This window comes from Momordica charantia (assembly GCF_013281855.1).
Source record: "Momordica charantia cultivar OHB3-1 chromosome 10 unlocalized genomic scaffold, Mcharantia_2.0 BLBB01000010.1, whole genome shotgun sequence".
NCBI classification, from domain to species: domain Eukaryota; kingdom Viridiplantae; phylum Streptophyta; class Magnoliopsida; order Cucurbitales; family Cucurbitaceae; genus Momordica; species Momordica charantia.
The window spans coordinates 12,052,071-12,078,477 of record NW_028275158.1 but is presented as its reverse complement, the minus strand read 5'-3'; the positions used below and the strand labels follow the sequence as shown (position 1 = coordinate 12,078,477).

Below are 26,407 nucleotides of genomic sequence, written 5' to 3'. Positions count from 1 at the left end.
TAGAGCTTCTAATCTATAGGTCCATTAGATCCCCCTATTAGATCACAACGGGTAAAACAAGGATCAAGGTTTTTTTAAAGAATTTGAGTTGTTCAACTTATTTAAAGGAATGTAGGTTAATTGTATAAGATACAATTAATATGATGTATATAGATACATTATAATATAAAATTATAATATAAAGTTAGTTATGAATGACATTCATAATTAAACTATATATTATAAGAGTTATATTTAAATATGATTCCAATGATAATTAATATGAATTGGATTCATATTAAAACTATAAGTTATAAGAGATGTACATTTGAGTATGATTCAAATAAAGCTTTAATTAAATATATGATATTTAATTATTATTAACTAATTAATTAATTAAAAAATTTATTTTATTTTAATCAAATCAATCCACTCCGTCGCATTTTGCAAGGAAGTGGGAAGTTGGTGGGTGGGGAGGTAGCTTCCTCCCCACTCCTTTCCCTCTCTATAAAATTCAAGGAGTTGTATTTTGGTGGGTTGATGAATTTCTCTCAAAAGCTTTATCTTTAATTAAATCAAATTTCCTCTCTTTTAAAAGGACAGTTCCCATAAACCAGTCCTTGCCAAGAGAATAGCGGGGAAGACTTTTTAGTGGCGTTTGGGTTTTGACATCTTCTACGTTGAAGAACGGTCTTCAAAGGTAGGTTCTGATTCTTTTCATTGCTATTGTCTTTTTCTTTATTGTACTTCTAAAACAAAATCGAAGCACAAGCGTTCACGCACTTCCGCTGCGAGATTCGATCCCTTCACTTGTACAGGCGGTTGGTTTATCCACTTTGTGTGATTAAGTTCCAAAGATTTCATGCCAAATATAATCGTATCATCTCCTCCTTCTTGAAAAGGAATATTCCTCCAATCAAAATTGTAGCCTACATATAAATCATAATTATAGCGTTGTTGAGAAAACTTGAAATCTTGTGATAGTTATGCTCTTATTGGCTTCTCTTTGAATGTCCCTTTAATGCATTTTCAAAGTGCTTCCAAGCCCAATCACTTGGTTTGTGGACATTGTGCTTCAAATTCATTGGCATCCACTTTGTGTCTGGTATCTGAATTCTCCAACTTAGCAACTTGTGTTCTCAGCCATGGCTTTGTTTAGAGGACTTTTTGAACAAGTACTTCTTCATGATCTTTAGCCAACTCTTTACTTGTTCTTTATCACCTACACAAAGACAAAACAAGTTAGTAACTTCAAAATCAAGATGTATAGTATACTTACCTTATAAGGTGATCTCAAAATCATGTGAAGATGGTAGGATGAATCTTTTTCGTTCATCTTGTGATTTATCTCCATAGGATTCAACTCTACTTGGATTCAACCATGATTGAGTTTAAGAGTTGAAATTCCCTACAAAAGTCTCAAAAGAGTACAAGCACTGGGATAAGATATGTTAGCTTGTAATTACCATATTGAGCGTTACCCCCATAAAAGAGAGAGTAAGACAAGAGATCAAGTGAGGAAGTGAGTCAGAATTTATATTTATTATTACTATCCTTTGCTTGTGTAGATATGAAACCAAGAAGGGAAAGTTCACAAGGAGCCACCACAAACTCCCAAGGAGAAGGAGTAAGTCCACATTGTAAGTATTCATTAGATGCTAGAAGATCTATAAACGCACAATCTAGAGAAAAATCCTTGGAGGAACATAGAGATATATATATATATCTTTTTTACTCTAGATGCATAATAAATATCACATCTTGTATTGTTCATATTGATAGTGGTAGTTGCACTAATGTAATTAGCACCTATATAGTGGGTCGATTGAACTTAGCCACCAGACCATATCCACGTCCATATAGTTTGCAAGGGTTATTTAATAATAGTGAAATAAAGGTCCAAGGTCAAGTTAGAGTATATTTCGCAATAGGTAGGTATAAAAATAAAATTATTTGTTATGTTATACCTATGCATACTTGTGACCTTTTGTTTGGAAGACTGTGGCGATATGATAGAAAGGTGAAGTATGATGGTTTCCTATATAGATATTCTTTTGCTCATAACGGAAAGAAAACTACATTAATTCCATTGTCACCAAAAGAAATTCGAATGGATCAAATCAAGTTTGAAGAAAGAAGAAAAGAAGTCACAACCAAGGAGGCTATAAAGTTGGAGGAAAGAATGAAAGAGGTTGCAATCAAGGAGGCTACCAACATCCAAGTGGAAAAAGTGAGTATCCCAAACCAAGGTGAAAAGGCCGACAGGCTCAAGATAAATTCAAAAGAGGTTGAGGATAAATTGCTTTGTTATGATATGTAAGTTGATCATATTTTATTTGACTACAGTGACTTATATGATTTTATGCCTATGGTTGAAAAGGAAAGTAGTGAACTTGAAAACTGTAAAACCATGCATGAAATTACTATTTCAATTGCTAATAACTAATAATAAAATGCATGATATTTTGCCACTTGCCGAGGAGGAGACTACTAAGAAGGTACCTTGTGATTCAATGCATCACATTGCACTACAACAAAATCACATACAATAGCGTCAAAAAAAATGCTATTATAGACTTTCTATAGCGTTTTTGAGATGCGGTCGTTTGCGATGCTATGGAAAGTCTGCGATACTTTCCATAGCGTTTTTTTCATGCTATGCTCAACGTCATAGAAAGTTCACTTATAATTGTATATTTTCAATGTTATAAATTATTTCCATAGCGTTGATGAAAACACTATTATAAACTTTATATATCTTTAAAAAAACGCTATGAAATACCTTTTATAGCTTGTCGTGTACGCTATAGTTGATATTCCATAACATTTTATATAGCATCGTTTTAACACTATTATAAAGATCTCATAACATTTTTTCAACGATGTGGTAGCCGATGTTATGGAAAGTACATGACTTTTTATAGCATTTTTTTTAGTCATGCTAAACGCTAGTAAATATTACATAATTATGCTATTATTAACATTTAATAGCATTCGTAAAGTGCTATGGCAAACTTTTCTTAACTTTGCAAAAATGTTATAGAAATGTTTTCATAGCTTTTTTTTTCTTTTTACATTTATAGCATTTTTCATATAGTATTACACCTTCTTATAGCATTATTCCCACCACAATTTGAGATAGTTTTCATATTTAAGCAGGAAATGAACCCAATTTCATATTCACACCTACAAAGTATTATAAATTTTAGCTACTGAAATTTCTTATGGTTATAAGGTATCCATATTTGTCCCACCAATTCATGAAAATCCGCAAGTTGAATGTGAGTTGAAAAGTATGAGAGAAGGAAAAGAAGAGTTGAAAGAAAGTAGCTATGGAAAGAAAGAAGAGGAAATAAGAATGGTCCACATTATTATGTCTTATAAGCCAAATCTTGAAGAAGTGTTGCATAAGGATCCCTATTTATGAATAAAATTATCATGAGATGTTATGATGGGATCATAATAGGCTCAAAGTACCAAGACTTAACATACACCAACAATGAGGAAAGGCTAGAAGAGAGACCCCAAAAATGAAGAAGACTTCACTGGACCCAACAACAAATTTTGACCATTTAGAATGCTAATGAAGAACTTACGAGGGTCAAGAGGAAGCGAGAAGTTAAGGAAAAACCGAACGAGTGGCCACACCCCAAGCACATGCCAAGGGCATGCCCCAAGGACAAGCTAAGTGCACCACAAGCACCATTTCACGCCCATTCATGAAAGCACCAGCACACACGCCCAGCTTTCACAAGCCCCATCGCACGTGTGCGCCACTCACGAAGCCGCCCACCTTGAAGCGCTAACCTCGCAAGCATCTTGCCCAGCGCGCACTAACCTCATAGTGCCTCGCTGTTGCCTATCGCCAGCACCCCTACACGCGCTACCTACCACCCGTACCTGTATGCTCATACCGTCAGCGCCCCACACGTGCCCACGCCCACACATTGCTAACCTCGCAAGTGCATCCTGCCGCCGCCAGCACCCATATGCGCACACCTCTGCCACACACCTCGCACTGTGCCACCTGCAAACCCACGCGCGCCTCACCATGCTAGCACTCCCCCTAACGCGCCTCTAGCACACTGCCACCCCCTCATCGTGCACGCCCGCCCGCCTGGTTGATGTTACCGCCCACCCCTTTGGTGCCCACCCTTGGGGCCAACCTTTGTTCCCTGCCGCCCATTCTTGGAACAATTTAGGAAATATTTTCCCAATTTGTTCCAAGAGCAATCGATGAATGTCTTTGGTTTTACTTTATTTTATTTTCAATTTTTGGCAAGATTTTACAATTTTAGGAAATTACCATTTTAATTTTTATTAATTTAATTTTGTTATTTCCTTGTAAAAGTCATTGGCCTTGGCCTATATATATGCATGTTCCCCCTCATTGTTGAGCACCTTCGAATCTTGAATCATTTGAATAAAATTGAGTGAGTCTTTCTCTCATTGTTGTGTGCAAATCCCCCCACCCAAATATCGAATACCTTTGTGTGGTAAAACTTATGTTCTCATATTTTACCCTTTGGAGTATGCTTGTTTGATTGGTCATCACACACGTAGAGTGTTTTTGTCCTCGAGCATAATGAGTATTCTTTCTGCTCAAGGTAACAAGTTCAATGGTAATCCATCTAACCCTTAGCCTTTTGGGTCGAACCACTTATACGATTGGATTCAAGTGGCTTGTGGCTCGAATAGTCCAATACGCTTTGGTTGTTGCATATTATTTGTATCAGAGCTTGGGCTATAGATCTGGATATATGTTATTTTCTTGCATTTAAATCCTGTATTGGCTTTATTTTCCCCTTATTCGAAAAACTCTTAAAAAAACATCATCCTTTGTTCTTGTCTTCCGCGTGCCTTTTGATCTATCATTCTTGCATAAAAATTTCTTTAAAGTGTATAAATCTTGTTTCAAGAAGGTAATTCTCGCAATCACTCACTTTAAAGATTATGCACTAACTTGGTAGGATAAAGTGATGTCTCATAGAAGGAGGAACAATGAATGACCCATAGATTATTGGATCGAATTCCACGAGTTCATATAGAGTAGGTTTGTGCCACAATACTACCATAGAGCGATTTCAAGGAAACTAAATAAGCTCTATCAAGGCACTAAAGGGGTTGAAGACTACTAGAAAGAGATGGACATGTTGATGAGTCGTTTGCAACTAAAAGAAGATAAGGAGACCACCATGGCCCGATTCTTAGATGGTCTTAATCAGACATAACCGACAAGATTGACTTGCAACATTATGAAAACATGGAGGAACTTCTACACCTCGCTATCAAAATAGAAGAGTAAAACTGAAGAAGGGCTACCCCTAAGACTGCTAGTAGTAAAGTTCAGAGCAAATCCCTAGAGTCAAAGCCAAAGGCTAATTATGAAAAGTGAGAGTCATCGAAGTCCAAGTCCCAACCCAAAATTCCTAAGGCTAGAGCTAGTGAGATTAAATACTTTAAGTATCATGGAGTAGGCTATATAAACCGAAATTACCCTAACCAAAGAGTCGTGATCCTTAGAAAGGGAGAGCTAGTCACGGATGATGAGGAAGAAAAGGAAGATGTTGGGGAAAGAAAAGAGAGAGTAGTCATGAAGAGGAAGTAGAAGAGGACTCCAAGGATATAGCCTTAGTGACTAGGAGAAACCTCAATGTGCAATATAGGGAAAAACCCTTAGAGGCACAAAGAGAGAACCTATTCCATATAGGTGCATAGTGAACTCTACCCCATGTAGTGATATCATTGATAGAGGGAGTTGTACTAATGTTGCTAGTAAGGATATAGTGGAGAGATTGAAATTAGCAACGAAACCTCACCCACGTCCATATAGTTTACAATGGTTAAATGATAGTGGGGATATGAAGTTCAAGTTCAAGTTCTATTCAACATAGGTAGGTACAAACATGAGGTAACTTGTGATGTAGTACCTATGCATGCTAGTGATCTCTAGCTAGGATACAGCTGTTCTCTGATCAGCTTTTATGGAAATCGCTTCCAATTTTATCGGTTCGTGCTCCCGAGAGCATCAGAAGATCTACCAAGAATGGTTTGATTACGCCGACTCCGGTGTGTGCGCGTTTCTTTCTTCTTTTTCTTTCAGTTGTTTTGATTTACTGCTGCTCTCTGTCTGATTCCTTGAAAGAGTTCATTCGATGTTGAATTCTTATTTTCTTATTTTTTGGTTTAATTTCAGATGGAGACGGGCGTATTACCGGGAATGATGCTATTAAGTTCTTTTCCATGTCCGCATTGCCCCGGCAAGATCTCAAGCAGGTTGCCTCCCTCCATTTCTTTACCCTTTCCATTTCCACATTTCGGTTTTGGTTCTCTCTTTTCGGTGTTTTCTTTCGTTGCTGATCGTTGATAAATCTTGAATATTACGACAGGATAAGCCAAATTGAATTACATTTTGAAAATTCTGCTTTATTTCTTATGCTCTATAACTTACCGTTGCTCCTCGTTCGGATAAACAACATTACGTGAAAATTTTGATTTAGTGTGACGATCACGTGAACTTGAGGATAAAAGATGTCTAATTTTGTCTTTACTTTTCATTTTCTTCGTTATGACGAGGATTTCCTGTATAATATTTTGTTCAAAGGTGTGGGCAATTGCAGATTCTAAGCGGGAAGGATATCTTGGTTTCAAAGAGTTTATTACTGCTATGCAGGTTGTAGTTAGAATTTGGAGTATGTAGATTCAAAATGTTCACTTATATTCTAAAGTAATACACTTCTTTTGTGATTAGCTTGTTTCTTTGGCGCAATCTGGAGGGGAAGTAAGTCATGATGTATTGAGTTCAAACAGCGGAGGTCAGTTTTCAACCCTGTATACATAACATATTGTTTAGACTTTACTGTCTTGTCGCAGTTATAACTTATACCCTCATATTAATTAAGCCAACAGTTGCAGAAGTTTCAAATTGTTGGCGACTTTTCACTGTTGTTCAATTTACTATGCTTTTTGTCTTACAATTTTAGGCTTTTTGATTTGGAGTCATTGCTAATATGTATTGCAGTTGATTTGAAGGGTTTGAATCCTCCTAAAATGGAGGGTCTGGATGCCATATTAGCTGTGAGTATTCTTCTGCTATAGTCTAAATGAATTGTTAAAAGAACTAATTAACTTTTGATTAAAGTTTTTAAAGTTACTAGTGAATTAGCATTATATTAAAATAATTTTTTTATTCATATTATTCCATTATTTGTTTCTTTTGGGGGGAGGGGCCGATTAAAGTGAAGTATTTGATGGCTCTCCAGAGCTAAGTGAATTAAAAGAGTAATTACAAAAATGATGCGAAGAACCCCAGGACCTGAAGAAACGAGTAGTAGCACATTCCACGACTGACTAATCATCTAGAGATATTTCCTCCCTTGAAAAACTTCCCATTCTTTTCTAGCCACATGTCCCAAAAAAACACTTGAAATGTAAACCAGTATACTATTGCTTGATTTTTAGAAGACTGACCATTGAGACTTCTCCAAAGGAAATTCAGAAGTTTCCTAGGGAGCTAGGGGGGAATCAGAAGGGAAGCCATGAAAATATCTAAAGCTTCTGCCAAATATTAAGACAACCTCAAGAAGAGACACCCTGTGTTTATACATTCTGTCCACCCAAAACACAGCCACTAGGCTGCCAGCACGAATGAGTGTCAAGGCTCTTAGCCAAGGGAAGACAAAAAGAAATGTTTTTCTTGTGTAATCTGCTTCTAAATCCTATGACAACTGGCATGAGGATCCATTGCATTTTGAAGTAGATGACCCTTCGAACAACATTCTTCTGGGGAAACATCTCCTAGAAGAAAGATGATACTCAAGATGTAACTTTAGGTACCCAAGCTTGTTTGGGTCCTTGAGGGTTAGTAAGCAAAAATTTAGGAATCCATCTCTTTTCGTTTAATGCACCATTTTTCTTCAAGTTACAAGCATAAAGTTTATGACCAAGTTTTCCGCATGCATTGCAAACAGTAGTAGACATTGAAGTTTCTTTAACAAAGTAGTTTACAAATTTCTTCTGTTTTTGATGAGGTTTATAGCCTAAGCCACTTTTATCAAAGATAGCTTGTTGTTTTCCCATCATCATGTCTAAGTTCTTTTTACCGTTTGTAAACTTTAAAAGAGTAGAAGATATGTCTTTATTTTTTACTTCTAATAATTTATACTTCTCTTTTAAAACATGCAAATTTGACTTAGACATAGCAAGATCTTTTCTAAACATCTCATTTTCTTTATTTATCCTATCATGCTCAACTAATAAATCATGGTTCTCATGAGCTAGCTTAGTATTCTTCTTTTTAAGAGCTAAATATTTGCTACCTAATTTTTCAAGTTCTTCTTTAATCTCGTTGTAAGCATCCATAAGCTCATCAAAAGAAGGATTTTCAAAACGTACCTCGTCGTCGTCATCTTCATCTCCAAAAGCCATGAAACAAAGATTAGCTACTTCCTCTCCACTTTCAGAATCACTTCCTTCATCACTTTCATCCCAAGTAGCTTTCATAGCCTTCTTGTTTCTCCTTGAAGATGATTTACGTAATAGAGGGCATTCAGATCTTACATGTCCAGCCTTTTTGCACTTGTAGCAGATGATGACGTCTCTAGTGCTCTTTTCTCCTTTAGCATTTTGACTGTTGGTTTTCTTTGGAAAGTGCCTCTTCTTGAAATGCTTCTTGAACCTCTTGGATAGGTAGGCAAGTTCTTCCTCGTTTAGTTCTTCCTCACTTTCAGAAGCCCCTTGGAAGGATGTAGACTTTAATGCCAAGGTTTTCTTCTTTTTGACGTCCTCTTTCATATTACCTTTCATGATTATCTCATGCGTCATGAGAGATCCACTGAGCTCCTCCAATGGAAGTTTTGAGAGATCCTTCGCTTCTTGAATTGCTGTCACTTTGGGTTCCCAACTTTTTGGTAGAGATCTTAGAATCTTCCTCACGTTCTCAGCTGTAGTATATTCCTTTCCTAAACCTTTCAAAGCATTAACAATATTCGTAAATCTAGTAAACATCTCAGTAATAGACTCGTTAGCATCCATTTTAAACAATTCATAATTATGAACAAGCATGCTAATTTTTGACTCTTTTACTTGATTTGTTCCTTCATGAGTTACTTCAAGCATATCCCATATTTGTTTAGCAGAGTTACATGCAGATACTCGATTAAATTCATCAGCACATAAAGCACAAAACAAACAATTCATGGCTTTAGCATTAATCGATATTTTTCTTTTATCATCATCATTAAACTCATTTTCATTTTTAGCTACATCTACATTCTCAACTTTCTTAATAGGAATAAAAGGACCTTTAGAAACAATTTCCCACAAGTTATAATCAATTGAAATCAAATAAATTCTCATCCTAGTTTTCCACCAAGTATAATTATTTCCATCAAAAAGTGGTGGTCTAGTGGTAGAATGACTCTCACTAAATCCATTAACCCCAATGTTTGTCATAAGCTCAAACAATTAAGTTTTAAGAAAAGATTCAAAGAAAATAAATTTAGAATTAAGAAAGGTTAACTTTCAAAGATATTAAATTTCAAAATAATTTCAAAGATTTATTATAGACAAAATAAATTTCCAAGAGTGAAGAAAGAAAATAGTTTTTAAAAGTCAATTTTTGAGGAAAATTAATTTCTAGTAAAATCGGCTCAAAAACTCAATTTAAACTCTTCTTAATAAAGAAATTTCCGGAAAAAAAATAATAAATAGTATTAGAAAAAGATGGAATTTTTAGAAACCTTTTAAAAAAATGAGCTACCTGCTCTGATACCAATTGTAGGATCGAATGGCAACACTAGAGGGGGGTGAATAAGGTTGCTTACCACTTTTTGAAAATTAAAAATAAATTTAAAGTAATGAACAATTATGCAACCAATAAAAGAAGATTAACAAGAAGAGGAAACATTGAACAAAATATTTAAGTAAACCTATATGCAATCTACCAAGATTCAAAGTAGGTAAATACTGAATTTAAAAGAGAGAAGAGAAGAGAGTGGTGACACCGAGAAATTTTATAGTGGTTCGGAAATTCCTACTCCACTCCCCAAGACTCCTTCTTGGGTATTTTACTGCAGTGGCTCTTTTAATGGGTGAAAACCAAACCGATCGACCCTCTTTTTGTCCTAGGCTAAAGAGAAACCCAAAATCCTTTTTACTGGTTCAGGATCCAACCAATTTACTTTTCTCACAACCCAAGGTGCACCCACACCTTAATACAAAACCCAATTTGAAAATATAGAATTCAAAACAAAGTAGATTACACAAGTTTTGCACCAAAGTAATGGCTAAAAAGTCACACTCTAATGAATCTCTCACAAAAAAGTTGAGCAAGTTATGTGTAGGAGAGAATGAAGATTTTGCAAAAGTTGAGAGGAGAATTTGAAAACAAATGATTTTGATTTGATAGTTGGTGTATAGAATGATGGAATTTGGTGGCTTTAAATAGAGTTTCTATGATGAATTTTGGTCATTGGATTTAGGGCAACAAATGATGAATGGTATAGATTAAGATGTGAGGTAAGGAAATGAAATGAAAACATAATTATGGTGATTAAAAGAAATTGGTGGAGATTGAGAAATCATTGAGATTGTGAGTGATTGAGGAGATTGAGAGAAATTGGTGGAAATTGATTTGTGGAGATTGAAAGCGCCACATGTCATCTTCTCATTTGTTCGATTGTTGGATGCCACGTCAGCATAAGTATGTCCTCTTGATGCCACATGTCAACTTCTAAGCGGTCCACTTGTCCATGTCACCCACCATGTAGGATTTGTCCACTTGTCCACGTCACCCGCTACGTAGAACTTTTCTCCTAACTTGTTTTGACCATAACTTCTTCGTTTAAACTCCGATTTGAATGATTTGACAGACATTTGTTTTGTCTTTTCGAGCTCTACACTATGGACACTTTGTAACACTCAAATTGTTAGTTTATACTTTGTTTGTGATCATCAAAATATTTGGTTTGATTGAAGCCATAAAGCTAACAAAAATATGAAAATAATGCATACAGGTTGCATCCATCTAGCTTTACTATGCATATGCATTATTATATCATGACATTGGAGCAATGCATATTTGAAAATGCATGTATCCAGTTCACACACATCATTCACATGACATATTGTACTTGCAATGAATATCAGGGTCTTAGTTGTACATTGCTACTTTTGTCAAGTCCATATTTTATGCATTTTTATATTTCTATCGAGCATATTTCTAAACCATACAATTAGTAGAAGCCTTCATCACAATCCAAATAATCTCAATTACATTTCATTATTTTGATTAAACTCGACTCAATCCAATATGGAGATTGAAGAGCTTGCGCCAAATCCATATTCATTAAATCAAACTCGATTCAAGATTGTGATTAAAACCTTGCCAATGAAGGTTTTTTGCATTTTTGCTCAATGCAACTCAATCTAATATTTGGGTTGAAGCTTGTGCAAAGCCTAGGTCCATTAAGTCACATCCGATCCAAGATTGTGGTAATAGCCTTGCCAAGTAAGGTCATTTGCATTTTTGTTCAATCGTGAAGCCTGTGTCAAGCTCAAGTTCATTAAGTTAAACTGATCCAAGATTGAGGTTACCAAGGAAGGTAAATTGCATTTGGGTTAATCCAAATTAAGGTTGAAGCGTGCACCAAGCCCATGTTCCTTAAATCAAGCCTGATCCAAGATCGTGGTTAAAACCTTGCCCAGAAAACCTGTTGCATTTTTCTTCAATAATGCAACCTAATCAAAGATTGAGACTAAAGTGTATGTGAAGACCAAGTCCATTAAATTAAATCTGGTCCATGATCGAGGCTAAAACTTTTCCAAGGATGGTCAATTGCATTTTTGTTAAATAAAATTGAATCCAAGATTGAGTTTGAAATCTCCCCAAGCCATGTTAAGTAAATCAAACCCGATCAAATATCGTGGTTAAAAACTCTCTGCAAGGTTGTTTGCATTTTGGTTAAATCGAATCTAATCAAAGATTGAGTTCAAAGCTTATGTCTCATCCAGGTCTGGAATATCATTTTTGGTGAAATCGACCTGATTAAAGATCGAGGTCAAAGCCTATGTCTCATATAGGTCCATTATATCTTTTTCAGTTAAATCGAACTTGATCTTCGATCGAGGTCAAAGCTTGTATCTCATTTAGGTCTAGAATATCTTTTTCAATTAAATCAAATTGGATCAAAGATCAAGGTCGTAGCCTGTGTCTCATCCAAGTTAAGAATATCTATTTTGGTTAAATTGAACCCAATTGAAGATCGAGATTGAAGCCTACATCAATTGTTCATGTCCAATGTTTTTGAACCCTACCTTACAACCAAGGTCGAATGATATTTTTCAAACTCTATTTTTTGAACCTTGCCTTAGAGCTAAGTCGAATGCTATTTCTCAAATTCAGTCCTAAATATGAGGTCGAAGCCTGCATCCATCCATGTCCAATGTTTTTCAAACCCCACATTAAAGTTGAGGTTGAAGTTTAATCCCAGATTTTGGTTAAATCGAACTCAGTCTTGAAACTGAGGTCAAAGCCTACGTCTGTGCAATTCCGATGATTTTCAAACCCTTTCCTATAATTGAGGTCGGAATTTACTTCTCAATTTTTTGTTAAATCGAACCCCTAGAATTGAGTTCGAAGCTTGCCATTCATCCAGATCCAACGTTTTTCGAATCCTACCCTACAGATGAGGTCGAAGTCTATTCCCAAGTTCTTGTTAAATCAATCTCAGTTTTGAAACTGAGGTCGAAGCCTGCATCTATCCAGATCCAATGATTTTTGAACCCTGCCTTTTTATTCTTGAGTTTACCTTTATAAAATCTAAAGATTGGTAAGCAATCATATTTACCCTTCCAATGTTTTCGTATCGATCCTAGAGTTTTAACCAGACGAGTGCCTTATGTTGGTCTTGTAAAAGATAACATAAATATTTATATATGCATACAAACGAATGGAGAAGAGAATTTTGGGACTATTAGATAATCATTTTGTTTGTAATGTTTTCACCTATTGAAAACTATTCTGATTAGTTTTTAAAATTTGACCTAGATTTTGACATATATTTAAAAGAACTATATAACAAAACAAACGTAAATGTAATAGTAATGTTTTGGAAAAATTGTAAGAAAAATTCTGGTAGCTGCAACCCCTTAGGACTGGCCACGCCACCCAACTGAATTTTCTAAATACGACAACGTTTCTTCAAATTTATTACACGTTCGTCGGCATGAAACGTTAGCAAAAAAAAAACTCCAATTCCCATTTCCCTCTCTCTCCGCTTCGGTTCTTCCTCCCTTCTCTCTCTCCTCAAAAGAGGGGCGAACGAAAGGGGGAAAAACAACCGAAACAAATTTTCTGCGTTTTCCATTCCGCATTCACAAACGACGATTCTTCGACTTTCCAGATCTCGAAACTCGCCTGAAACCAGAAAACAAGATCAAGCGGAGGAGGAACACGATCAAACCAGAGATACAGCTGTTCTCTGATCAGCTTTTATGGAAATCGCTTCCAATTTTATCGGTTCGTGCTCCCGAGAGCATCAGAAGATCTACCAAGAATGGTTTGATTACGCCGACTCCGGTGTGTGCGCGTTTCTTTCTTCTTTTTCTTTCAGTTGTTTTGATTTACTGCTGCTCTCTGTCTGATTCCTTGAAAGAGTTCATTCGATGTTGAATTCTTATTTTCTTATTTTTTGGTTTAATTTCAGATGGAGACGGGCGTATTACCGGGAATGATGCTATTAAGTTCTTTTCCATGTCCGCATTGCCCCGGCAAGATCTCAAGCAGGTTGCCTCCCTCCATTTCTTTACCCTTTCCATTTCCACATTTCGGTTTTGGTTCTCTCTTTTCGGTGTTTTCTTTCGTTGCTGATCGTTGATAAATCTTGAATATTACGACAGGATAAGCCAAATTGAATTACATTTTGAAAATTCTGCTTTATTTCTTATGCTCTATAACTTACCGTTGCTCCTCGTTCTGATAAACAACATTACGTGAAAATTTTGATTTAGTGTGACGATCACGTGAACTTGAGGATAAAAGATGTCTAATTTTGTCTTTACTTTTCATTTTCTTCGTTATGACGATGATTTCCTGTATAATATTTTGTTCAAAGGTGTGGGCAATTGCAGATTCTAAGCGGGAAGGATATCTTGGTTTCAAAGAGTTTATTACTGCTATGCAGGTTGTAGTTAGAATTTGGAGTATGTAGATTCAAAATGTTCACTTATATTCTAAAGTAATACACTTCTTTTGTGATTAGCTTGTTTCTTTGGCGCAATCTGGAGGGGAAGTAAGTCATGATGTATTGAGTTCAAACAGCGGAGGTCAGTTTTCAACCCTGTATACATAACATATTGTTTAGACTTTACTGTCTTGTCGCAGTTATAACTTATACCCTCATATTAATTAAGCCAACAGTTGCAGAAGTTTCAAATTGTTGGTGACTTTTCACTGTTGTTCAATTTACTATGCTTTTTGTCTTACAATTTTAGGCTTTTTGATTTGGAGTCATTGCTAATATGTATTGCAGTTGATTTGAAGGGTTTGAATCCTCCTAAAATGGAGGGTCTGGATGCCATATTAGCTGTGAGTATTCTTCTGCTATAGTCTAAATGAATTGTTAAAAGAACTAATTAACTTTTGATTAAAGTTTTTAAAGTTACTAGTGAATTAGCATTATATTAAAATAATTTTTTTATTCATATTATTCCATTATTTGTTTCTTTTTGGGGGGAGGGGCCGATTAAAGTGAAGTATTTGATGGCTCTCCAGAGCTAAGTGAATTAAAAGAGTAATTACAAAAATGATGCGAAGAACCCCAGGACCTGAAGAAACGAGTAGTAGCACATTCCACGACTGACTAATCATCTAGAGATATTTCCTCCCTTGAAAAACTTCCCATTCTTTTCTAGCCACATGTCCCAAAAAAACACTTGAAATGTAAACCAGTATACTATTGCTTGATTTTTAGAAGACTGACCATTGAGACTTCTCCAAAGGAAATTCAGAAGTTTCCTAGGGAGCTAGGGGGGAATCAGAAGGGAAGCCATGAAAATATCTAAAGCTTCTGCCAAATATTAAGACAACCTCAAGAAGAGACACCCCGTGTTTATACATTCTGTCCACCCAAAACACAGCCACTAGGCTGCCAGCACGAATGAGTGTCAAGGCTCTTAGCCAAGGGAAGACAAAAAGAAATGTTTTTCTTGTGTAATCTGCTTCTAAATCCTATGACAACTGGCATGAGGATCCATTGCATTTTGAAGTAGATGACCCTTCGAACAACATTCTTGGGGAAACATCTCTTGAATTTTTTCCTCAACATGTCCATGGATCCTTATTCTCAGTAAAGGAAAACTCATCTAATCTACTCATTTAAGAGAGAGTTAGTCTACCATCTCTAAATTTGAGAGGTTTACTTCGAAAGGTAGCAGTGACTGGATTTCAACCAACCGTCATGTATTGACCCATCCTTACTATTAGCATGGCAGACAACCAAATCAAAGAAAAAGAAAAGGTAAATAGAAGATTCAAGAGGACCAGATAGAAGAGGGAAGGGTGGAATGAGGCACAAAAGGGTGAGCCCATCTCTCCAAATATTTTCCCAAAATCTGATATTGGGTACTAGTCGATACTTTATGCAAAAGACTTCCTGAAAGCATCCTTAGACCGTTAATCTCATCAGTCTCATAATGAAACAAAGGGCTTCCCTTTCAAGATGAAACCTCCCAAGCCACTTCTCAAGTGAGTTTGAGTTTATATTTGTGATCATCACATTTTTTGTGCCTTGGCTACCTATCTTAATGAGCATCTTCCAATTAGTTTGATGAATTATCCTTTTGATTCATTAGGCGCTTGTAAATAAAATCCCAAAGTTTTCTCAATTAATATAACAACTTGTGTTGGGATCTTGACAGAATTCAACTTTATTTATTCATAATTGAGGATCCATTCCTCATAAAGATGAAGATCAGAAGGTTCCCCTACTCTCCGAATTGCTACCTCACCATTGACAAATGCATACATTCTTTAAATTTCGACCAGCGTTTTTCAAAGCATGGGGAACAATAGCCATCAGGGGCTTAAGCATGGAGCACAAAGAAAAGTGAGGCTATTTTTTTAGGAGACGCACACTAGAAAAATGTACTAAATTTGGAAATCTTTAAATTTATCCCTAAACGTAGGTAGGTGAGTCAATTTTAACCTTAATGGACCAATCTTTTTTTTTTTAACAAGAAACAAACTTCTCATTGAATTAATGAAAAGTAATGAAAATGTTAAAAGATACAAACTCTCGTAAGAGTGAAAAAGATAAGAGAAAATACAAATAACCAGAAAATAACAAGATAAGTTCAAAAATTAAAAGATAAGGTAAAAGCTCCCCAATTGTAGCAGATAAGCGAGGGAGAGAAATTCTCAAACATAGGTGACATTGAACTCCACTGTGAAGCCTTAAATTTAGCCAAACTGAAACGACCCCACGGAGGTTTGCGATGATCTTTGAAAGTTCTGAGATTTCTTTCGTACCAAAGCTCATAGAGCAAGGCCTTGACTCCGTTTGTCCACAGCAAGCTACTTTGTGGAGATAGGATTGGGCCAAGGAGTAATTGGAGAACATTATCCACTGCTATTTACTGAAGACCCAAGATAAGTTGAACTCTTTGAATAACAAGAACCAGCAATGCAATGCATAAGGACATTGGAAGAAGATATGGATCAGATTCTCCCCACTTGCTTGACAAAACATGCATATTGATGGCTGAAGACAAAAAGCAGAGAGCTTTCTTTGTAGAACATCATCTGTATTCAACCTTCCTTTAATGATGATCCAAACAAAACAACCGATCTTCTTTGGGCTCTTTGTTTTCCAAATAGCCTTATAAAGATCAGAAGGAATTAGAGATGTCGATGAAGAAGATTTGCAAAGAGATGCCACTGAAAAGGAGCCTGAAGCTTCCAAGGACCAGGAATGACTATCTTCCAAACTATACTGTTCGGGATGTAGGTGTTTAAGACAGCCAGTAATTCAATAAATTCCTCAGCTTCCTCATCTTTAAGCAACCACCTTCTTCCAATGATGAGAAATGTTGATCCAAGGACATCTTGCACACCTGTTTGGTCTTTCCCTTGAAAACCAACCAAGATTTCTCAGGCCATAAATACTTTCCACCACTTGATGCCAAAGTGCAAAAGGTTCTTGCCCAAAACTCCACCCCCATTTGGCAAGGGCACTATTTTTAGTGGATAGACCGCCAACTCCCAAGCCTCCATCCTCTAAATGTTTGGAAGTGATATCCCACCGGACTAAGTGAAGTAACTTGTGATTTTCTCTGCTGTTCCAAAGGAAACTCCTCAGCCTTTTTTCAATCTGTTTTCTAACCCCTGTTGGCAGCTAAAAAAGTGAAAGATGATATATGGGAATATTAGATAAAACCGATTTGCATAAGGTCAACCTTCCTCCTCTTGATAGCTGGAACTTCTTCCATCGATCAAGCTTCTTTTCTATTTTCTCAATGACTGGACTCTAGAAAGAAGCAGACCGTGGGTTGCCACCAAGTGGTAAACCGAGATACGAGAAAGGCAAGTGCACTATCTGACATTTAAATGAAGAGGCAACCTGTTCTAGCTTGTTTTGCTGGATATTAATGCTGCAAATAGCAGATTTCTCCCAATTTACAGAAAAACCCAACACCCATTCAGGCTTTGACTGTTTTGAAAAGGTTAGCCAGCATTTCATCGTTATCCTTACAAAAAATAAGGACGTCATCAGAAAACTGAAGATGAGAAACGTGTACCTGTTTGTTGCCAATCAAAAAGCCTTCAAAAGAGCCATTCAAGTAAAGCTTATCCAACATACTACTAAATTCATCGCTGACAAGAAGAAAAAGGTAGGGAGAAAGTGGATCTCCCTGCCTTAGACCCCTTGAAGCCTTTATTCTGCCCTTTGGTCTCCCATTAATGAAAACTGAAAAACTAGTGTTCCTTACACAACCGTTGATCCAGTGAATCCATCTACTCCGAAACAATTTCTGATGAAGAACGGTTTCAAGAAAATTCCAGTCAACTTTATCGAAGGCCTTCTCGAAATCAAGTTTAATCAGCCAACCTTTCTTTCTTCTGAATTTATAATCCTCCACAGCTTCATTAGCTATTTAAATTGGATCAAGAATCTGCCTACCTTCGACGAAAGCGCTTTGGGTAGGAGAGATGGCAAGTGAGATTACCTTATTTAGGTCGTTCTGCTAGAACCTTGGCCAACACTTTATAAATGGAATTTGAAAGGCTGATTGGTCTAAATTCCCTGATGCTTGAAGCTGCCACCTTCTTTGGTATTAAACATATGAAGTTCTCTTTGAGACATCTGTTGAGATGACCATTTTGACAGAACTCCTGAAGCAAACGAATAAAATCAGACTTCAAAGGCTGCCAAAATCTGATTAAAATTCAGTTGTATATCCATCAGGTCCCGACACTTTGTTCCTGCCAAGGTCATTCAATACTGACCATATTTCTGATTCTTCAAACTGTCTTTCTAACCATAAACTATCTGAGGATGAAATAGGTCTCCAATTAATACCTTGTAAGGAGAATCGAGGAGCATTCGTGCAAGAATAAAGATGCTCAAAGTAGGATATGATTTCTAACTCAATATCCTTTTGATTGATCAGTGAAATACCTTGCTTGTTCTTCATTTCAGAGATCAGTGACTTTCTTTTACGGGCAGCCAGGTACCTATGGAAAAAGTTGGTATTTTCGTCCCCTTCCTTCAACCATTTAACTTTATTTTTCTGAAAAAGGTCCCTCTCCTCAATATACAAATTGAGCAAATTAACTTGGAGGTCGCTTCTTTTTTCAGACTCCTCAGTGGAGAGACCGGCTTCTTCCTCTTTGATGCTAGAGAGGAAATTTGACTTAATATCTGACACTCTGCTTTTTTTTTCCTTTCTTCATTAATGCCAAGCCTTTAAGGATGATTTGAGGTTTCTCAACTTAGAAAAGAGAGAGAAACCAGCCCAGCCATAAGATCTATCCTCAGCAAGCTTATCTTCTATAATGTTGATGCAATCTTTGTTACTTAACCATGAATTAAGAAAGCGGAATGAGCTTGGTCCCCATTTGAAATCCCCTGCCTCCAAAAGGATTGGAAAGTGATCGGATACTATTCTATCGGCCCGAGAAGCTCTGGAATTTGAGAAGACAACTTCCCATCCGATTGAAATGAAAAATCTATCCAACAGTGAATGAATAGAGGCATTGCCAGACTTAGACCACGTGTATTTCCCATTTGATAATTTCAACTCTGTGATCTCAAGCTCCTCAATAAGATGATTGAATTTCTTCATGGCTCTTGAAAATCTTGGGAGTGTGCTCCTTGAAGATTAGGAATACTTCGATTCTTCTAAAATGGCTGTGGAGATTTATGAACAGGGAAAAGGCCCTTTTTTGGAGAAGAGTTGTTTGCCAACATCGGTCGGTTGGTTTGATAGAAGGTTTTCTTCCAAATCGACCTTCCTTCATTTACCCCATTCTTCTCCCCTAAGTTGAAAGATCTCTGGTTGCTAGCATTTGGAACTACAAATTCCCCAAAAAGGTGAAGCTTTTCCTGGACAGTGACTTATTGAACTTTCAATACTTAGGAGAAGCTTCAGAGACAGTTTCCCAGTGGGCTTTATCCCCTTCGATATGCAGCTTGTGTTACAAGAATGTAGATTCCATCCGATAATATTCACCTCCATTATTCTTTTGTGAGGGAGGGGTGCTATGTTATTTGGAGGATTTTTGGGTTGTCTTTATGTCTTCCGAGGAAGAATTGATGATTGGCTTTCTAAAGCTTCCGTTGGCTAGCAGTTCAAATGAAAGGCAAAAGTTATTTAGAATTGTGTTATGAAATCTCTCCATTGGCATGCAAGCAAGGAAGATGTTTTTTACCAGACATTGCCAAAGACAGTGCCTTTTCTCTCCAATTCGTGAAGTTTGTAGCAAGGAGTAGAAAAAATATTGGAAGCATATGGCTTTCTTAAAACCTCTTTGGCGCATCATTTCCTCGAGGTTTGCTTTGTATCTTTTAAGAAACCAGGCGTCTATTGCTGACCGTTGGATTTCGGACAATCATTCTTGGGATTTAGGGGTAAGAAGATGCCAATTTGGCCAAGAATTCAGCAGTTGGATTCTCCTAATTGACATACTCAACTCGATTGTGATTGGGAATAGCCTGGACAAAGTTAGTTGGCACATTGACTCATTGCGAAGGTTTTCTTCCGAATTGATTTCCTTCATTTACCCCATCATTATCTCCTAAGTTGAAAGCTCCTCTAGTTGCTAGCATTTGGATCTAGGAAATCCCCAAAAATGGAATATTTTCCTGTAGCTTATAGAAGTTTGAATTCTAAGGAGAAGCTTCAGAGAAAGTTTCCCAAGTGGGCTTTATCCCCTTAGATATACAGCTTGGGTTACAAGAATGTAGATTCCATCTGATCATATTTTCCTCCATTGTTCTTTTGTGAGGGAGGGGTGTTATGTTATTTGGAGGTTTTTTGGGTTTTATTTATGTCTTCTGAGGAAGATTGATGATTGGCTTTCTGAAGGTTTTGTTGGCTGGCAGCTCAAATGAAAGTCGAAAGTTATTTATAATTGTGCTATGAGATGTCTCCATTGGCATTCTTGGAGGGAGAGGAATTGTGGAATTTTTTAAAGAGAAATCGTCTCTAATGTATTATTTTTGTAATAGTTTTCGATACACTGCTTTCTGGTGGTGCTCAAGCTGTATAAAATAATTTTGTGAATTGTGACTACAGCCTTCCCACTGTAAAAGATTGGAAGGCCCTTCCCTCTAGGTTTTATTTGATAGTTTTTTTGGAATATATCTCCTTGTTTCTTATCAGCCAAAAAAAAAAAAAAAAGGTGGTTGAGCTTTTATTAAACTATATCATTGGAATTACTCCATTTTTTGCCATTTTTGTATTTTAGTAGTTTTAGCTCTCAGAAAAAGTAATTTGTATAATGGGTACAATAGTTTGGAAGATAGTACACCAACTTTAGCCATTAAAATTAAAGCCATATGATGGAGACTGAAACAAAAAGAAATTAAAAAAAAAGGGACAAGAAAAATAGACAACCTACCCCGAAACTAAAATTTGACAATTTACTAAAATATGAAGTGATGTTTTTCGCTCGATATTCATTACCAAATGAAGTATGGAAATATGCCAAGGCTTATTCCACCAAGTTATCAATGGGCAAAGAGAATATTATCCCTACATTCTTCGGGAATGTGTGTTCGTATCCCTCCTAAATCTTCCATTGACCTCCATTCCAAACACCTTACTCTCACCTCATAACATTGCCTTACCTCGTAGTTTCATCTTCTGTATTTAGTTTTGTATGTTAGTTTTATTATCTTGTACTTTTGGTGGCCAGTTATCTTCATGTCTACCATAGGTAAAATTCTTTATAATGTAATATAGGGGTACCACCACTGACCATCCTCTCTATACCTTGAATTTTATGCTTTTTAAGACGTTGTTTCTCTTTTTCTTTGATGCCTACACATACCTACCAAAATGCTTTCAAATGCTTTCCGAAATGTTTTGTCTAACCACATTTTCTAAAACTGGTTTTTCTTGAATGGTGGGTGGAGGTTGTGACTTGTGAGATAGACCTGCTTGTTGGCTACGCGGGGAACTGAGTTGCTTACAAGCTAATGCTGCAAAATCGTTTTGCATTATGAGAAACATGATTGTGACACCACGAATTCATCTCAGATGGAAAACATGGGAGTATAACAAAAAGGAAGGAACTGAGAGTGAGAGGAATCTATTTATTTATTAATTATTATTTTTTTGAATAGAAGAGGAATCTATTTATTAACTTGATTGATACCGTGATTTCATTGCATGTCATAAAGTCATTGATCTAAAGCTCTGACAATTGAAGATTACATGTTTCTTCTTCTACATAGAAAGTTGCACTAAAATCTTTTTTTAGGCCTTCCCCATAAATTTGAGTTGCACCCTCTCCTGCACATTAAATTCTTTCATCCTCTTTTTTCCCCTTATCAATATAAATTAATAACTCTAATTTAATTGCTTAAACTCCAAACTCTTAGTATTCACGAACCATGACAATTTAAGTACACATATTACTTTGTTCCTTTTTCTCTTCATTCATTGACATCAAAGTTCTAAAGTTTTCACTTTCTTGATCTCACAGAAGAGAGCTCGTAAACAGAAGTCAAATGACCATGACTCAAATGGTAGCAACTTTATCTTTGCAAATAATGAAAAAGAGGCTGAATCATACTTTTGTTTTCCTTTTTTAACTTGGGCAATTGATGACGATGCAGGTAGTAAAGGGCAGCAACTTTCAGCTACTTGGTTTTCAGCAAAGTCATCTAAAAAGGTTTGTGATCATGAACATTTCATTCACATCACCATATTTGTGGCAGTTGTTAGTTATGGCAGTTTTTCTAACCTGGATGTATCCCCCCCCCCCCCAAATGCCATTTCAGATACCTCTTTCTTCCGTTACATCAATCGTTGATGGTTTGAAGAGGCTATACATTCAGAAGCTAAAGCCCTTAGAAGTTACTTATCGGTTTAATGATTTTGTTTCCCCATTACTGGTCAGTGTCATGTATGTTTTTGTATATTTTTTTCATTACATATGCGAGATTTTCTCCCTCTTAATTTTTTTTTTAATTTTAATTTTTATATTTAACATTCATGATATGATGGATCATGGTTTACAATGTAGATTATATAGTTATATTGGCTTGTCCTCCTATGACTCAGACAAATAGTGACTTCGATGCTAAACCAATGGTTATGCTTTTGGGTCAATACTCTACCGGTAAGACGACATTTATCAAGCATATGCTGCAAAGCAGTTATCCAGGTGAGATTTTGTATTTTTCTGCTGACAACAAAGTACTTGCTCAAAAGCAGTTGTCCCAAGTATAAGGCTCCATCAGTGAGAGAGAGAGGGGTGGACTGATTGAGGGCCCACCCACACAGACCATTTTTTCCCCTAATTTTAGCAGGGGCCCCATGTTTATGTGTCATAGTTAGGAACAGAGACGGGGAGTGAGGGTGAGGGGAGAACGTGAGTTTCTTACACATCTGATATTGTTTTAATTCTCTTTCCCATTTATCCACTTTTAACAGGAGCCCACATTGGACCAGAACCTACAACTGACAGATTTGTTGTTGTTATGGTAAGTGCTTATTCTTTTTTCAAATCGCTCTCCCCCCATGGAGGGAGACATGGTGTGGCTAATGCTGGAATGATCAAGGAAATAAAATATTGATTTCTAAGCTAGTAATTTGATTCAGCTCCACAATCTAATAGTGTTGTTGATATCTAAATTGAAGAATATATTGCTGTTACTTCAATTATATTTTCCACTTTTTATGCAAATTTGACAATTTCTATTTACTATCTGGCTTTTTTCTTCATGGCGCATGCTATTTATTCTGTGAAAAATGTTAATTTTACATGTTAATAATTTCTTATAAAAAATGTGTTAACAACTTCACTGCCCTCGTCTAATGCATCTGATGGCTGCATCTTTTCAAGTCCTTTATTTCATAGAAGGGGAAAATGAACTAAATTCCTTTCAAGTATTTTCTTCCTGCATCTTGGTTGTTGTGTGAGAATTTCTTCTTGTGTTTTTCTGAAGATTTTCTTAGTGTCAAAGATGGATGTTGATTTTTTAGGTTTTCTTTGAAATTCTTCATAAAAGGAATATATATATTCTTTTGTTCTCCATACCTAATTCTTTGTTGGTTGCTCCCTTTTTTAGTCTGGCCCTGATGAAAGAAGCATTCCTGGAAATACTATTGCCGTTCAAGCAGACATGCCATTTAATGGTCTCACAACCTTTGGAACTTCTTTTCTATCAAAATTCGAGTGTTCACAAATGCCACATCCTGTAAGATTATATCAAGTTGTTACCATGAATACTGATTTGAATACTCTTTCCATGGCGTTTAACTGTTATTTTTAATGTAGCTGCTACAACATATTACATTCGTGGATACTCCCGGAGTTTTGTCTGGAGAAAAGCAACGAACACAGCGAGCTTATGAGTTTACAGCTGTAACATCATGGTTTGCTGCTAAGTGCGATCTTATTCTACTTTTGTTTGATCCCCATAAACTTGATATTAGTGATGAATTCAAGCGAGTTATATCATCGTTACGTGGGCATGATGACAAGATTCGAGTAGTTTTGAACAAGGCAGACCAAGTTGACACGCAACAAGTAACTTATTTTTATTGTTATCCTGGTTTTCCATTTTACAGGACGAAAATATATGGCCTTGGTGAATCTAATTAATCTCTTTTGAACATTTCAGTTGATGAGGGTTTATGGGGCATTGATGTGGTCGCTTGGGAAGGTTCTGAATACTCCTGAGGTTGTACGCGTTTATATTGGGTGCGGTCTCTTGCTCGATATCATACTCCTGGTTTGCCATTTTTATCTCTTGGCTTACATTGACATATGCGGTCATATAATTTGGCCTTATCCAATGCTGAGTGGTTTCTAATGGATTTTTCGACAATGATGTATCTTGCTGGTTCACATATGGAATTTTCTGGCAGTGACTTTTAGTGATCCATTTTTCATATATGTTGCCAGCCATTTGGTCATTTCATTGTCTAGATCATTGACTTTTTATAGGACTCTTATATTATCGGGGATGTCATATGCTTACATAGTTGACATATTTCCTTGTGACAGGTCATTTAATGACAAACCAGTCAATGAAGCTGCTACGGGTCCGCTTGGGAAGGAGCTCTTTGAAAAAGAACAGGAAGATCTTCTTTCTGATTTGAAGGATATTCCGAAGAAGGCCTGCGATCGAAGAGTGAGTTTCCCTAGTCTAATATTCACAATTTTCTGATGTAAAGTGGTATTTATCTGTGTAATATGGAGCTGTATGGAAATCGGAAGTCTACTAGAAATAGAAAAAGAAAAGTAGTTTATAATAACATTGGTTTTTGACAGATAAATGAATTTGTCAAGCGCGCGAGAGCTGCTAAAATTCATGCCTACATCATTAGCCATCTAAAGAAGGAGATGCCCGCCATGATGGGCAAAGCTAAGACCCAACAGCGGCTTATTGATAATTTGGCCGATGAATTTGGAAAGGTATTTTCTTTGCCCGATAGGAAGTTCTGTATTCGAACCTTTGTAATTTCCTCCTCAATTTTCAAATTTTCAAATTTTCAAATTGCCAGGATGAGTGTTAAAGAATTGATAAAATGATTAGATTTACTATTACTCATGAGCTTAAGCCTTGAGTTTAGTAACGATTCAACAACTCCCAAGAAAAATGGTATGCATGCTTAAAACTTTTGGTAACTCTCTCCAGGTACAAAGGGAGCATCACTTACCCGCTGGAGATTTCCCGAACGTCGACGAATTTAGAGAGATATTGGCTGGTTACAACTTCGACAAGTTTGAGAAGTTGAAACCAAAGATGATTCAGTCCGTCGACGACATGTTGGGATACGACGTCCCAGAACTTTTGAAAAACTTCAGAAATCCCTATGACTGAATGAGGCAGTAAATTATCGAGCTTGGACTTTCAGGTATACATTCAAGGCCTTCTTGAACTTGACTTTCAGGTATTACACGGCTGCTTTTTGCAGTCAGTTCATATCTTCTTGAACTTTTAATGTAATGTATAATTATAACTATAGTCTATTGGAAGCATAGTTACCGTTATTACCAATCAGCATCCATTCTTTAAATTATTTTCTATTTAATAAAACGATTTATATAAAAGAAATATATATTATTTTCTATTTATTCGAGCTTGACTTTCAGGTATTACACGGCTGCTTTTTGCAGTCAGTTCATATATAAATAATTTTTAAATTCCTTTCGGTGTTTTTGTAATAATCTTGTGTATTGCTTATTATAGTAAATAGTTTGTTCCATTTGTTCCATTAAATACTTTTTACCATTTTTTACTAAATATCTCTTTCTTAGTTAGCAATGTTTTTGTAAGAAATAGTTTAAATTGATTATCTAACTAGTGGTTATAAAGTGATTGATTGGTATCACTTCTTTTGGTAAATTGGCATTTGTAGAATTACTTCTAAATGTAATGAATAAAAGTTTTTAAATTAGAAGATATGTCAACTTGCCGGTATCAATTTCACTACTTTATTTAATTTGAAAGTTCCAGGGTCAGAAATCATTTGCTCATTCTATTCTTTCCTTTTTTTCCTTTTTTTTCCCTGAATGATAAGTTTAAAAAATGAAATAAATTTCTCAATACTGGAATATTATTAGAAATTTTTTTGAGTTTGGTGACTGCTTGATATGCACAGCCACGATGGGAAATGATTAAAAATTATTGTTTTATGAACAAGTTTTGAAAATATTGTAGTTTTGATTTTTTTTTTCCTTTTAATT

At 36.1% G+C, this 26,407-nt stretch overlaps 2 protein-coding genes across 2 annotated transcripts; both read left to right on the top strand.

The window, feature by feature from the left end:
* Positions 1–5,931: 5,931 nt before the first annotated feature.
* On the top strand, positions 5,932–7,157 carry LOC111025840 (EH domain-containing protein 1-like). The gene is made up of 5 exons (XM_022303725.2): positions 5,932–6,048; positions 6,176–6,255; positions 6,584–6,652; positions 6,731–6,794; positions 7,001–7,157. The coding sequence occupies exons 1-5, from the start codon at positions 5,964–5,966 to the stop codon at positions 7,075–7,077; spliced, it is 375 nt and encodes a 124-aa protein (XP_022159417.1). The 5' UTR covers positions 5,932–5,963; the 3' UTR covers positions 7,078–7,157.
* Positions 7,158–13,212: 6,055 nt separating this feature from the next.
* Positions 13,213–25,795, top strand: LOC111024297 (EH domain-containing protein 1). Its single transcript, XM_088118622.1, has 16 exons — positions 13,213–13,558; positions 13,686–13,765; positions 14,094–14,162; positions 14,241–14,304; positions 14,511–14,566; positions 22,190–22,232; positions 22,323–22,378; positions 22,488–22,601; positions 22,771–22,873; positions 23,143–23,192; positions 23,781–23,909; positions 23,990–24,241; positions 24,336–24,415; positions 24,722–24,848; positions 24,989–25,132; positions 25,356–25,795. Exons 1-16 carry the CDS (start codon positions 13,474–13,476, stop codon positions 25,539–25,541), a joined length of 1,638 nt encoding a protein of 545 aa, XP_087974748.1. The 5' UTR covers positions 13,213–13,473; the 3' UTR covers positions 25,542–25,795.
* Positions 25,796–26,407: the final 612 nt, after the last annotated feature.